General features: G+C 45.4%; 1 protein-coding gene across 1 annotated transcript; it reads left to right on the top strand.

Annotated features, from left to right (window-relative positions):
• The first annotated feature begins 5,614 nt into the window (after positions 1–5,614).
• LOC121567168 (extracellular calcium-sensing receptor-like) lies at positions 5,615–13,404 on the top strand. Its single transcript, XM_041877101.2, has 11 exons — positions 5,615–5,844; positions 5,952–6,243; positions 6,423–6,665; positions 6,831–6,926; positions 7,095–7,410; positions 7,494–7,666; positions 7,822–8,052; positions 8,179–8,302; positions 8,397–8,590; positions 8,708–8,986; positions 12,976–13,404. The coding sequence occupies exons 1-11, from the start codon at positions 5,615–5,617 to the stop codon at positions 13,402–13,404; spliced, it is 2,607 nt and encodes an 868-aa protein (XP_041733035.2).
• The last annotated feature ends 1,769 nt before the right edge of the window (positions 13,405–15,173 follow it).

Genomic DNA, 15,173 nt, shown 5'->3' with positions numbered 1-15,173 from the left:
TGTGCTTTCTTGAGCAGGGGGACCTTGCGGGCGCTGCAGGATTTCAGTCCTTCACGGCGTAGTGTGTTACCAATTGTTTTCTTGGTGACTATGGTCCCAGCAGCCTTGAGATCATTGACAAGATCCTCTCGTGTAGTTCTGGGCTGATTCCTCACCGTTCTCATGATCATTGCAACTCCACGAGGTGAGATCTTGCATGGAGCCCCAGGCTGAGGGAGATTGACAGTTATTTTGTGTCACCTTCTCACCAAGCTGCTTGGCGATGGTCTTGTAGCCCATTCCAGCCTTGTGTAGGTCTACAATCTTGTCCCTGACATCCTTGGAGAGCTCTTTGGTCTTGGCCATGGTGGAGAGTTTGGAATCTGATTAATTGATTGCTTCTGTGGACAGGTATATTTTATACAGGTAACAAGCTGAGATTAGGAGCACTCCCTTTGAGAGTGTGCTCCTAATCTCAGCTCGTTACCTGTATAAAAGACACCTGGGAGCCAGAAATCTTTCTGATTGAGAGGGGGTCAAATACTTATTTCCCTCATTAAAATGCAAATCAATTTATAACATTTTTGATTTTCTGGATTTTTGTTGTTGTTATTCTGTCTCTCACTGTTCAAATAAACCTACCATAAAAATTATAGACTGATCATTTCTTTGTCAGTGGGCAAACGTACAAAATCAGCAGGGGATCAAATACTTTTTTTCCCTCACTGTATATGTCAACTTACCCATGCTCTCTCACCTGCTGTATTTCAGCAACAGTTTTCGACAACCGTCCACCTCCCCACCACTGACTGTTATAATAGCCTGAAATGCTCGTCATTGGAACTCCTTTCCCTAGAGTGCAGGGGGGGTTCGATTGCAGCTGCCCAACAAAGGCATCTAACAAAGGCATCTAACAAAGGCATCTAACTTCGAGGAGCATTCCTTGGAGGCCATACTGCAAACTATTTAATACAATTCCATATTGCATTCTCTTTCTGTTCTTCATTCAGTTCAGCCTTTACTCGAGTACAGTGTGCTGTTGTCCCTCCTCAGAGCCAGTTATCTACCACAGGAGTGTGCTGTTGTCCCTCCTCAGAGCCAGTTATCTACCACAGGAGTGTGCTGTTGTCCCTCCTCAGAGCCAGTTATCTACCACAGGAGTGTGCTGTTGTCCCTCCTCAGAGCCAGTTATCTACCACAGGAGTGTGCTGTTGTCCCTCCTCAGAGCCAGTTATCTACCACAGGAGTGTGCTGTTGTCCCTCCTCAGAGTCAGTTATCTACCACAGGAGTGTGCTGTTGTGCCTCTTCAGAGTCAGTTATTGTAATTAAATATCCTTCATCTTTACATTGATCCTCACTCAGATTGTCCTCCGACACCTCTCTCAGATCTTTGTAGCGTTTGACAGGTATCCTAATAAAATAAGAGTTATCTCTCACTGCAGGAGAACAAACATGAATTATCCTCCTCTTTCACTGCTGAGTCAGAAATCCACCCCTGCCTGCCTCCGGTAGCCCTGCAGGCTAACACAGGTCAGAATGATGGGAGGGGCACGGGCCAGAGTGATAAGATGGGCCAGAATGATGAGAGGGGCCAGAATGATGAGAGGGGCCAGAATGATGAGAGGGGCCAGAATGATGAGAGGGGCCAGAATGATGAGAGGGGCCAGAATGATGAGAGGGGCAAGAGTGATGAGAGAGGCAAGAGTGATGAGTGAGTCCAGAGTGATGAGAGGGGCCAGAGTGATGAGAGGGGCCAGAATGATGAGAGGGGCCAGGGGCCAGAGTGATGAGAGGGGCCAGGGGCAAGAGTGATGAGAGAGGCAAGAGTGATGAGTGAGTCCAGAGTGATGAGAGGGGCCAGAGTGATGAGAGGGGCCAGAGTGATGAGAGGGGCCAGAATGATGAGAGGGGCCAGAGTGATGAGAGGGGCCAGAATGATGAGAGGGGCAAGAGTGATGAGAGGGGCCAGAATGATGAGAGGGGCCAGAGTGATGAGTGGGGCCAGAGTGATGAGAGAGGCCAGAGTGATGAGAGGGGCAAGAGCGATGAGAGGGGCCAGAGTGATGAGTGAGTCCAGCCCTGCATGTGTGTACATTGTACAATCAATAAGTGAGAGAGAGCCACAATATCATATTAATTTGTGTATATCCACTGTATACTTGAATAGTGGCAAAGTTGATTCCTGTTTCAGTCAAGTCTTTGGTCACATTTGCAAAAACACCCTAATGATTAGTTGACTTTAGAGCCTCCCACAATGCAAGTAAAGACTGCAGGATGCAGTTGGTGAAGAGCAACTGAAGAAACTTTCAGTCGCCTATCTTTTACTTCAAGACAGATGGAAACCACTGGCCTATCTTTGAATTCACCACAGATGGAAACCACTGGCCTATCTTTGACTTCGTCACAGATGGAAACCACTAGTGTATCTTTCACTACACCACAGATGTCACCACTGGCCTATCTTTGACTTCAACACAGATGTCACCACTGGCCTATCTTTGACTTCAACACAGATGGAAACCACTGGTCTATCTTTGACTTCACTACAGATGGAAACCACTGGCCTATCTTTGACTTCACCACAGATGGAAACGACTGGTGCATCTTTGACTACACCACAGATGGAAACCACTGGCCTATCTTTGACTTCACCACAGATGGAAATCACTGGCCTATCTTTGACTTCACCACAGATGGAAATCACTGGCCTATCTTTGACTTCTCCACAGATTGAAACCACTGGCCTATCTTTGACTTCAACACAGATGGAAACCACTGGCCTATCATTGACTTCTCCACAGATGGAAACCACTGGCCTATCTTTGACTTCTCCACAGATGGAAACCACTGGCCTATCTTTGACTTCACCACAGATGGAAACCACTGGCCTATCATTGACTTCTCCACAGATGGAAACCACTGGCCTATCTTTGACTTCTCCACAGATGGAAACCACTGGCCTATCTTTGACTTCAACACAGATGTCACCACTGGCCTATCTTTGACTTCAACACAGATGGAAACCACTGGTCTATCTTTGACTTCACTACAGATGGAAACCACTGGCCTATCTTTGACTTCACCACAGATGGAAACGACTGGTGCATCTTTGACTACACCACAGATGGAAACCACTGGCCTATCTTTGACTTCACCACAGATGGAAATCACTGGCCTATCTTTGACTTCACCACAGATGGAAATCACTGGCCTATCTTTGACTTCTCCTCAGATTGAAACCACTGGCCTATCTTTGACTTCAACACAGATGGAAACCACTGGCCTATCATTGACTTCTCCACAGATGGAAACCACTGGCCTATCTTTGACTTCTCCACAGATGGAAACCACTGGCCTATCTTTGACTTCACCACAGATGGAAACCACTGGCCTATCATTGACTTCTCCACAGATGGAAACCACTGGCCTATCTTTGACTTCTCCACAGATGGAAACCACTGGCCTATCTTTGACTTCACCACAGATGGAAACCACTGGCCTATCATTGACTTCTCCACAGATGGAAACCACTGGCCTATCTTTGACTTCTCCACAGATGGAAACCACTGGCCTATCTTTGACTTCACCACAGATGGAAACCACTGGCCTATCATTGACTTCTCCACAGATGGAAACCACTGGCCTATCTTTGACTTAACCACAGATGGAAACCACTGGCCAATCTTTGACTTCACCACAGATGGAAATCACTGGTCTATCTTTGACTTCACCACAGATGGAAACCACTGGCCTATCTTTGACTTCTCCACAGATGGAAACCACTGGCCTATCTTTGACTTCACCACAGATGGAAACCACTGGCCTATCTTTGACTTCTCCACAGATGGAAACCACTGGCCTATCTTTGACTTCACCACAGATGGAAACCACTGGCCTATCTTTGACTTCTCCACAGATGGAAACCACTGGCCTATCATTGACTTCTCCACAGATGGAAACCACTGGCCTATCTTTGACTTAACCACAGATGGAAACCACTGGCCAATCTTTGACTTCACCACAGATGGAAATCACTGGTCTATCTTTGACTTCACCACAGATGGAAACCACTGGCCTATCTTTGACTTCCCCACAGATGGAAACCACTGGCCTATCTTTGACTTCACCACAGATGGAAACCACTGGCCCATCTTTGACTTCACCACAGATGGAAATCACTGGTCTATCTTTGACTTCACCACAGAAGGAAACCACTGGTCTATCTTTGACTTCTCCACAGATGGAAACCACTGGCCTATCTTTGACTTCCACATCTATTGTTATCTCCAATGTTTTGGCACCTTCCACAAAATGCAGCCGCGGATCAGCCATAAAAATAGTTACAAGGAATAAGATGAAGTTCCGGTAATATGGAAAACTATTGAAAGATAGCTAATATGCATTTTTCTACATTGTAATAGACACGGTGCAACCTTTGGTAGGTAGGCTGCTGGCAGGCTTCGGCTGTGGTACAGCGAAGTCAGCCCGTGCTAATGGTTCTCACAGGGGAAGTGAAATGAAAGGCTACAATGACTTTGCTTATGATCATGCACACCCCAAATGACATGCAACTATTCTGTAAGTTCCTTGAATTTAATTTCTCAGGTGCCTTTTCATTATCTGAATAGACACTTGTGGTTTCTAGCTAATGTTACACCAATCAAAGCAGTGGAGTGTCTTGTCTTACGCTGAGGGCAGCGTCTTAGCCATAGGCTAAGCTGCATGATTGTACATGGATAACGTACCGGAATATTGAACCAGTCATAATGGGGTTCCATCTGTCAACTCGTACCCTTGTGTGTTGGCTTTGATGTGATTCTCGAAAAAAGTATTGAGCTTCCCTGGCAGTGGAGAATGTGTGTGTTGTGTTCTGGAAGGTCAAGATGAGTTTTGCCGGGTGGATGACTAAAACGATAACTTATTGACTTACATCGTTGTGCAACATCGTGGGTAAGTTCTGGGCATCTTTCAGCTTGAACAAGTGGATTTCTACTGGTGTGGGTATTTAGTACAGTATGATGTAACATCTGCCTCAATGGAGCCATCAGATGTTGTTGAAGAACAGATACTGTATCTCCTGTGCTATTACATTACCTTCAATAACATCAACCTCATAGGCTTTCTCCAATTACCCCCAATTACCTGTTCCCCAAGTTATCCTCCAATAACAAGCCCCAATTAACACCATCCTGCCCCTCCCGTCCCTACAAGCACCCCCTGGTGGCTGTGTACTTGTTTTTTAGCCGGGGGCTCATTTTTCCCTATATCAACAGCTCCCCTTCTCTCCTCTTCCTCTCCCTCTTTCACTCTCACACTCTCTGAAGGAGATGACAGACTGACAGACATTCCATCCTCTCTCTCTCTGTGTCTGTCTGTTTGTCTGTCTGTGTCACCAGGATCAGGTTTACTGTTGCTAGGTAGGGCAGAGGTAGAACAAGGTTTTGTGTGTCTATAACTGTTGTTTCATACATGTCTGGTGACAGGTGTCTGTGGTGTATGGTGTATCTCTTCATTGATAGCACTTTTTGTTCATGTCATTCTATCTACTCAGTGTTCTGTCTGTAAGGTCTTGGTTTGATCTCTCCTCCAGGTGACGGTACTCTCCCAGTCCTCGGCCTTGTCTCTCTCCAGGTGATGTGCCTGTGTGGCTGGCTGGGGCTGCTCTACTGCCTCCATGTCCCTGGGTCTGTCTGGGGTCTGGCTGGAGATGGAGGGGGGGCTTGTCGGCTGATGGCTAAGCCCGTCTCCGGCAGTGTTTATCGGGCAGGAGATGTTGTCATTGGGGGCCTGTTCCCCATCCATGTGGAAGCCCCTCTGCCAGAGCAGGAGTTCAGGAGCATTAAGGGAAATTCTACCTGTACAATGTACGCAGCTTGTGTGATAACAGCTTTGTGTCATTGTGTTTTCACTTGTGTACAGTGTATTCAGTTACCTCCTATCTTCCCGTTTCTTCCTTTCTTCCGTCTGTCAGTTTCTACCAGCGTGCTTACCGCTGGTTCCAGACTATGATCTTTGCAGTGGAGGAAATTAACCGTGACTCAACCCTCCTGCCTAACCTCACCCTGGGGTTCCTGGCTGCTGACACATGTCTGGCAGAGGGCACCACCCTGGGGGCAGCCCTAGCCATGGTGACCGGTCAGGAGGCCTCCGTGGCGGGCACAGAGTGTGGCGCAACCCCTGAGGTTCCCGTCATCATCGGGGATGCCCGCTCCTCAGCTTCCATTGTGGTGGCACAGACCCTCGGGCCATTTGATTTACCCATGGTGAGGCTTAGGGTTGGATTACAGGTTGGGATGAAATGATGACTCTCTTACACATTACATTTGAATATCTATCTAGATGACTCGCTCTCTAACATTTACTTTCGCTCACCCTCTGCTCTCTGTCGCTTAAAAATTATAATTCTCCCTGACTCTCTCTCTCTCTCTCTGTTCTCTGACAGGTGAGTTACTTTGCCTCCTGTGCGTGTTTGAGTGACAGCTGGAGGTACCCCTCGTTTTTCCGTACGGTACCCAGCGATGCCTTCCAGGCTCTGGGCATGGCCAGGCTGCTGCGTCGGCTGGGCTGGGTGTGGGTGGGGCTGGTGTCTGGGGATGATGACTATGGCAAGTTTGGTATTCAGCTGCTTCTCCAAGAGCTTCAGGGATCTGGGGTGTGTGTCGCCTACTCTGAGGTCATCTCCAAGGTTTGACCTCACTCTGATGATCTGACAATATACACTTTCTTTTGCGCTCTCTTTCTCTCTCTCTCTCTTTTACTCTGACCCCCCCTCTCTTCTAATCTAACAGAAACCCTCTCTCTGATTTTCTCTGACTCTCTTCCCTCTCTCTCACTGATGGTCATCCCCAAGGTACCGTCTAAGAGACAGATCAGGCACATCGTGGACACCATCAGAGGATCTACTGCCAGAGTGGTGGTGACATTCGCTATCACAAAGGATGCACGGGTGAGCAGTGACTGGTCAGAGTATTGTTCATTATTTGTTAAACAGCTGTAGCTGTGTCCTTGTGTCTTACCATGTCTTGATGCCCTTTATAGACACAAGCATTTCCTAATTGATAATCTTGTATTTCAGCTGAACTATCTTGATCTTTTTAACCATCTCATTCTCCAGGCCCTGATGGAAGAGGTTGTCCGTCAGAACATAACAGAAAGGCAGTGGATAGCCTCAGAGGCATGGGTCACTGACTCTACTCTCTCCTCCCCTGAAAACCTGCCCTCTCTTGCCGGGACGATCGGTTTTGCCCTGAAGAAAGCTGTCATTCCCGGCCTGGGGCCTTTCCTAACACGCCTCCATCCTGATGGGGACTACCAGAAGTCTGATCCCTTCCTGAGGGAATTGTGGGAGGAGATGTTTGGCTGTTCTCTGGGGGTTGACCTCAGCGTGACCCAGTCGTCCAGGCGACAGTGTACTGGGTCAGAGGTCATACGTGAGGGAGAGTTTACACCTAAATCTCTGTTTTTGTGTCCTGATTCCCAATGTTGTCTCAGTAAAATAAAGTGTCAATCCTAGGTGAGGGGGAGAGCCAGTACGCTGACGTGTCTCAGCTGAGAGCCAGCTATAATGTGTACAAGGCTGTGTACGCCATCGCTTACGCCATACAGGACATGTTGGCCTGTCGACCAGGGGAGGGAGCCTTTAATGATGGACAGTGCCCTGATATCAGGAAGCTTCAGCCCAGCCAGGTGACAATGCCATATTAATCTGTTTTCAAGTTAACAGCACTAATGTTTCCAGTCAGCATACAGTGAAAACACTTTGTAAGGTTTGAGTACTAAAGGCCCACAGCCACAGTTGGTTCTAACTCTTAATACTGTTCCAATGCCCTTTTCTCTTTGAGATTGTTCATTATCTGAGGGGAGTGAACTTCAGCACTCCTGTGGGGGAATCTTTCCACTTCGACTTGAACGGTGATCCGCCTGCCTCTTATGACATCATCAACTGGCATGTGACCCCCGAGGGTACGGCAGAGTTCGTCCAGGTCGGCCATTTTCTGTCCTCTGAGGGATCGGGCGGCCAGATTCACATCGACATGGGGAAAGTTGTGTGGGGTGGGGGTAGTGGAGATGAGGTGAGAACCATTCCGTTTGGTTTCTCTGAGGCAGAGAGGAGTGTGTGTGTGTGTGTGTGTGTGTGTAATGATGATGACGATGATGATGATGAAGATGATGACTGCATCCTCTCCATCCTCTGGTAGGTCCCTGTGTCTGTATGCAGTGCTGCCTGTCCCCCTGGTTCCAGGCATGTGGTACAGAAGGGGAGGCCTGTGTGCTGCTTCGACTGTTTGTCCTGTGCTGAGGGAGAGATCAGCAACACAACAGGTAGTCTATCAACGGTTCTGATTCCAATTCATATTTTTCCTGAATCCTGACTGGTCCTGATTTGGACTCCTCCTTCTTCTTCCTTCTCTATCAGGGTCAGTTGAGTGTATTAGGTGTCCAGAGCGGTTCTGGTCCAACCCTGACCGTACGGCCTGCATCCCCCAGCTGGTAGACTTCCTCTCCTACAGCGACACCATGGGTGTCATCCTGTCCGTCATCTCAGTTTCCGGGGCAACACTCACAGCCGGTGCCCTGGCCACCTTCCTCTACCACCGTCACACGGCCCTGGTGAGTTGAATCATATGATCATATATAGAGGTACTGGACAGAGATGAGATTGTGTCATATAAGGAGGATATTTCTGATGTAACGCAGTCTAAATTATCTTTCTCTGTCTCATTCCAGGTGAAAGCCAACAACTCTGAGCTCAGCTTCCTGCTCCTGCTGTCACTAAAGCTCTGCTTCCTGTGTGCGCTGGTTTTCATTGGCCAGCCGAAGACGTGGACGTGCATGCTGAGACACACCCTGTTTGGTATAAGCTTTGTGTTGTGCATCTCCTGCCTGCTCAGCAGGACTGTGGTGGTGCTGGTGGCCTTCAGGGCCTCTCTGCCTGGAGAGAACCTGATGAGATACTTCAGCCCCGCCCAGCAGAGGATGGGTATCTCACTCTGCACACTCATCCAGGTGAACATCTAGTTTTCACTATATTCTATTGGAATTTAAAGGCCCAGTGCAGTCAAAAACTTGATTTTCCTGTGTTTTATATACATTTCCACACTATGAGGTTGGAATAATACTGTGAAATTGTGTGAATGATGATAATGTCCTTTTAGTGTAAGTGATGTTTGAAAAGAATCCTGAAATTCCAGTCGATTTTTGGTGGGATGGAGTTTTGGCCTGCCTGGTGACATCACCAGGTGGTAAATGAGTTCATCCTTAAAGTGGAACTGACAGCATTTTAACATTTACATTACAGTCATTTAGCAGACGCTCTTATCCAGAGCAACTTACAGTTAGTGAGTGCATACGTTATTATTATTATTATTATTTTATTTTTTCATACTGGCCCCCCATGGGAATCGAACCCACAACCCTGGCGGTGCAAACACCATGCTCTACAAACTGAGCTACATTCCTGCCAGCCATTCCCTCCCTGGACGACGCTGGGCCAATTGTGCGCCGCCCCATGAGTTTAGGCGTAAACTCTCCCTCACCTATTAACCACTTTGCAGATATGAAACAAACAGACAATCAAAAAAAAAAGCTGCAGAAAAGTACCTTAAAAAGTGTATCTAATGTTCCCTCATTAGATTTGAGCTTATCTTGCTCTGGCTAGCATTAGTTGTTGATCTTGTCGTTGTTGATGTGCATAGGCAACTGAGGGAGAGAGAGAGCCTACCCGTTCATGGTTGTTTGATCAATAGGACTGTGAAGTTCCCAAATGAAAGAGGACTCCTGTGCTATTTACATATTTGCAGAAATATATTCATGTGTATTTTGTGGCTTTTGGCGAATGCTTTCTAATGATCTAAAGTTGCGCTGTTGCTACTGCCTGTAAACACACAGTCCAGGTCAAAGTGAATGATGGCAGGCCCGTGTGGCGAATGGCTTATTTGCAAATATGCCTACTGTAGCTCTGATTGGCTATGGCGCACCGGTCTTCATAAACTCCGGTCCTGGACAAGACAGATGTTTTTTATTAGGTTTCATTTTCTGCAGTGTCTATTAATTGTCCAAACGCCCGGCCGCTTTCCCACACACAAATGAAAACGCCCATATCTAAGTGCTGGCTTGTCAGATTTTTATTTTTTTTATTTTAAAGGTGTCGTATTCTTCCTGGAGGTGTATATGAAGAGATTTTAATAAGATTTCATTTAGCTAAAACACTGTCAGTTCCACTTTATACTGACACTCAAATCAGTGCCCCTGGAAGGGGGGGGGGGGTCTACAAAGCTAACATGTGGAATTGTTTTAAGATGGTCATATCAAGTATAATTTAGCTATTTTATTTAGAATTTTAGTACTTTGAACTTTAGGTATAAAAATATATATATTCATACATGGAAAAACAGACAAAAAAATCTATCAAAGTAAGTTTGTTTTAAAGTGTCTGTCCTATATCTGAGTGATATAAGAAAGATCAGGAAATTATACATATTTATTTGACCATATAATAATAAAATTGGGGCACTAAACTACTTCCATATATACTTCCATTCACTTTTTTGACCCGACTACCTTCAGACGAGTCTTGTGAGGCTTGTAGGCGTCCTAGAACTAAACAACCTAAATGTACAGTGTCTTGCAAAAGTATTCATCCCCCTTGGCGTTTTTCCTATATTGTTGCATTACAACCTGTAATTTAAATGGATTTTTATTTGGATTTCATGTAATGGACATACACAAAATAGTCAAAATTGGTGAAGTGAAATGAAAAAAATAACTTGTTTAAAAAAATCCAAAAAAATAATTAACGGAAAAGTGGTGCATGAATATGTATTCATCCCCTTTGCTATGAATCCCCTAAATAAGATCTGGTGCAACCAATTACCTTCAGAAGTCACATAATTAGTTAAATAAAGTCAACCTGTGTGCAATCTAAGTGTCAAATGATCTGTCACATGATCTCAGTATTTATACACCTGTTCTGAAAGGCCCCAGAGTCTGGAACAACACTAAGCAAGGGTCACCACCAAGCAAGCGGCACCATGAAGACCAAGGAGCTCTCCAAACAGGTCAGGGACAAAGTTGTGGAGAAGTACCGATCAGGGTTGGGTTAATAATAATATCAGAAACTTTGAACATCCCACGGAGCACCATTAAATCCATTATTAAAAAATGGAAAGAATATGGCACCACAACAAACCTGCCAAGAGAGGGCCGCCCACCAAAACTCACGGACCAGGCAAGGAGTGCATTAATCAGAGAGCAACAAAGAGACCAAAGATAACCCTGAAGGAGCTGCAAAGCTCCACAGCGGAGATTGGAGTATCTGTCCATAGGACCACTTTAAGCTGTACACTCCACCGAGCTGGGCTTTACGGAAGAGTGGCCAGAAAAAAGCCATTGCTTAAAGAAAAAAATAAGCAAACATGTTTGGTGTTCGCCAAAAGGCATGTGGGAGACTCCCCAAATATATGGAAGAAGGTACTCTGGTCAGATGAGCTTTTTGGCCATCAAGGAAAACGCTATGTCTGGCTCAAACCCAACACCTCTCATCACCCCGAGATCACCATCCCCACAGTGAAGCATGGTGGTGGCAGCATCATGCTGTGGGGATGTTTTTCATCGGCAGGGACTGGGAAACTGGTCAGAATCGAAGGAATGATGGATGGCGCTAAATACAGGGAAATTCTTGAGGGAAACCTGTTTCAGTCTTCTAGAGATTTGAGACTGGGTTGGAGGTTCACCTTCCAGCAGGACAATGACCCTAAGCATACTGCTAAAGCAATACTCGAGTGGTTTAAGGGGAAACATTTAAATGTCTTGGAATGGCCTAGTCAAAGCCCAGACCTCAATCCAATTGAGAATCTGTGGTGTGATTTAAAGATTGCTATACACCAGTGGAACCCATTTAACTTACATTTACATTACATTTTAGTCATTTAGCAGACGCTAAATGTGAATACATATTTTTTTTTATACTGGCCCCCCGTGGGAGGGTTAGGGTTAGGGGTGAATAGTTATGCACGCTCAAGTTTTCTAGTTTTTTTGTCTTATTTCTTGTTTGTTTCACAATATTTTGAATCTTCAAAGTGGTAGGCACGTTGTGTAAATCAAATGATACAAACCCCCCAAAAAATACATTTTAATTCCAGGTTGTAAGGCAACAAAATAGGAAAAATGCCAAGGGGGGTGAATACTTTCGCAAGCCACTGTATGTGTTCGGTCATAATAGTGTGTAGCCCAAACTGTTCAGACGCTACAGAATTTTGCAGCTACAGACAGAAGTTGGCAGATCGGTGGTACAGACTTCAGACGAGTCCCGTGATGCTACAGATGTTTTTGTGAAAATACAGATTATTGGGGTGTCAAACACCGCTGTAGCTCGGCCACCTTCCACCGCAGATGTGGACGGCCACCATTGGCGGATGCTGTGGATTGAGATGCAGCCCATGCAAAAAAAACTGCTAGCTTAAACAGACAGATTTTTAGTTTTAAAAAAATAATGTTAATTCGATTTCCACGGGGGCGAGGACATCAACTTTGCTAGACCATAAAGAAAGAGATCTCCGAATCTCTCAGCCAATAACATCTAGTTTTCAGTTTTCCCCTCCCCACTCAGACCACTCCCAGACAGTCTTAGCTAAATTCATCATAACTTATTTCATCTGTAGCCTAATAAACTACATGGAGGACCACACACCACGTAATCGAGTGACTCCAAGTTTACTTTGATATGATGGTTATTATATCAATATTTGCAAATAAAGTTGTTTCCACCACCATTTCTCGACTCAAAAAGATCCCACTTTGTCGAACGAACAATTATCTGTCTGCGTTTAAAAAAATTGTACCGAAACGGCCTGTTTCCATCACAGCTGTCGTAAAAAAAATTATACGGCATGACTTTACTCGCTTAAAAACTGGATGGAAACTTGTTTACTGACCATATTATTTGTTGCTATGGTAACTGCGCTTGCTTTTTCCATCCAACCCTTTCCCTTCCACAGGTGCTGATCTGTGTGCTGTGGCTGACCCTAGCTCCACCCCGACCTGCTGAGAGAGGGGGCAGAGAGGGTCGGGGGCCGAGAGTGGTCCTGGAGTGTGAGGTGGGCTCTGTGGTCGGCTTCTCTCTGGTGCTGGGCTACATCGGCCTGCTGGCCTCTATCTGTCTCCTCTTAGCCTTCCTGGCCAGGAAACTCCCAGACAACTTCAACGAGGCCAAGTTCATCACCTTCAGCATGCTGATCTTCTGTGCCGTGTGGATCTCCTTCATCCCAGACTACGTCAGCTCTCCTGGGAAGTACACAGTAGCTGTAGAGATCTTTGCCATCCTGGCCTCCAGCTTTGGGCTGCTGTTCTGTCTGTTTGCTCCAAAGTGTTTCATCATCCTCCTGAGGCCAGAGAGAAACACCAAGAAACACATGATGGCCAAATAGAAACATATGTATTGACCACAGGAGTGTGATGTTGTGCCTCCTCAAAGTCAGTTATTGTAATGAAATATCCTTCATCTTTACATTGATCCTCACTCAGATTGTCCTCTGACACCACTCTCAGAACTTTGTGGTGTTTGACAGGTATCCTAATAAAATAAGAGTTCTCTCTCACTGCAGGTCCACAAACTTTCATTCTCCACCCCTTTCACTGCTCAGTCAGAAATCAACCTCTGGCTGCCTCCTAGACCTTGGGCCCCTGATCTGATAGGATTGGATGGGTGTAAAAGCCTATTTATGCTTGATCCGAAAAATGTGGTTGAAGGCATGGTGCTGAGAGAGGCCAGAGTGATGAGAGGGACAAGAGTGTCAGGGCTCTCTGCTGTGACAGGCTGTCATTCGATCATTAAACGTTCCTCTTCTGGAGCTCTAACACACCATGTAAACATGCCTGGATGTCCCCTGCAAAAACAAACTAGAATGTCAGCCCTTTTTCCACTTGGACGCTGCCGCCCTGCTGCTATCGATTAGCCAGCACTGATTGATCTGTTGCTGTTCCTGCTGAGGCGCTCAGACGACATGGAAGGATATGGGGCCCCGCAGAGGAGGGGTGTGTGACTCCAGTTATGGAAGGATATGGGGCCTGCCATGCCAAATAAAGTCCCCCAGCCAAAAAGTGTCCCCACTCCCCCGCGTCACAATGGGATTCGATTAAACTATTAGCGTCCATTGCTATATCAACGGTGTGATGACCTAATGATTCGAATTTTGGAGATCGTTTTTACAGCCTAAATGACATTCTTTTCATCCCTCTATGCAAACAAGGCTGATTTCCACGACAATTTCACTGTTTAAACGGGTTTTGTTTAGCTAATAAAATGAAAATATTACTTCAAACTACTTTTGTGTACCTTGTTAACATTACAACATGAAATCCATGTCTTAAACGTTGCTACATTTCGGAAATAGCAAAGAAAATGTGGTCTGCTTGACACATTAATGCTACTTACCTTACAGATCACAAAGTCAGCTAATTTCCACTCCATTCATATGCAAATCCATTTGATTTATACTCTGGCTTGTCTGGCTGTCATGTTTATATTTTAACCTACCCTTCCCTTATCTACACTGAAATAATATAATTTCAGTAGTCCTCTATTGTTATTCATTTTTTTCTATCTCACATAGCTCATTAGTACCCCCTTGTGGTTGAATATATATGTATCTATTGTAAATCCTAGGATACAACAATGAATAATGTCAAACTAATAAATACCATCAAAGGATACCTTAAAACGTACAATAATGAACACCTTGTGAAACAGATGTGAAAACCAACCTGGCAGTATTTGAGATTTTAATATATAAACTTTGATTTTTTTTTGTTCAGATTTTCTGTACACTCACATGTCAATCATACATTAAAATACTGAATTCTGGTGTGTGGAATATAGAGGAGGTGGTTGCTGTGTGGGTGGGAGGTTCTGCCTGTCACTTGTTCTCAACAGGCAGCCAGTCTTGGAAACGGGACTCGAAGAGGGAGACTGCAAAGTCCAGGCACTGCTGCTCCCTTTGTTCTGAGTGTTTGCTGTGCTAGTGTTTTTAGTTCATCTGTGTATCTCACATATTATGTGCCCAGCATGATAGAGCAAGAAAACTTTCTTATCTTAACAAGCAAACACACAGGTTACACTTTACTGGGAGAACATTTTATGGATTAGTGCAGTGTTATAAAATTGGAGATATGTACTTTTCAACAGTTTTGGTTGAAG

This window comes from Coregonus clupeaformis, chromosome 5, assembly GCF_020615455.1.
Source record: "Coregonus clupeaformis isolate EN_2021a chromosome 5, ASM2061545v1, whole genome shotgun sequence".
NCBI lineage: Eukaryota > Metazoa > Chordata > Actinopteri > Salmoniformes > Salmonidae > Coregonus > Coregonus clupeaformis.
This window is presented reverse-complemented; position numbering and strand designations above follow the sequence as displayed.

Bases quoted from the DNA above. Each gene is read 5' to 3' on its own strand.
- LOC121567168 (XM_041877101.2), top strand. From the start codon at position 5,615: ATGTGCCTGTGTGGCTGGCTGGGGCTGCTCTACTGCCTCCATGTCCCT. The intron at 6,927-7,094 runs GTGAGCAGTGAC...CTCATTCTCCAG, and splicing joins CTATCACAAAGGATGCACGG to GCCCTGATGGAAGAGGTTGT. The intron at 8,303-8,396 runs GTAGTCTATCAA...CTTCTCTATCAG, and splicing joins AGAGATCAGCAACACAACAG to GGTCAGTTGAGTGTATTAGG.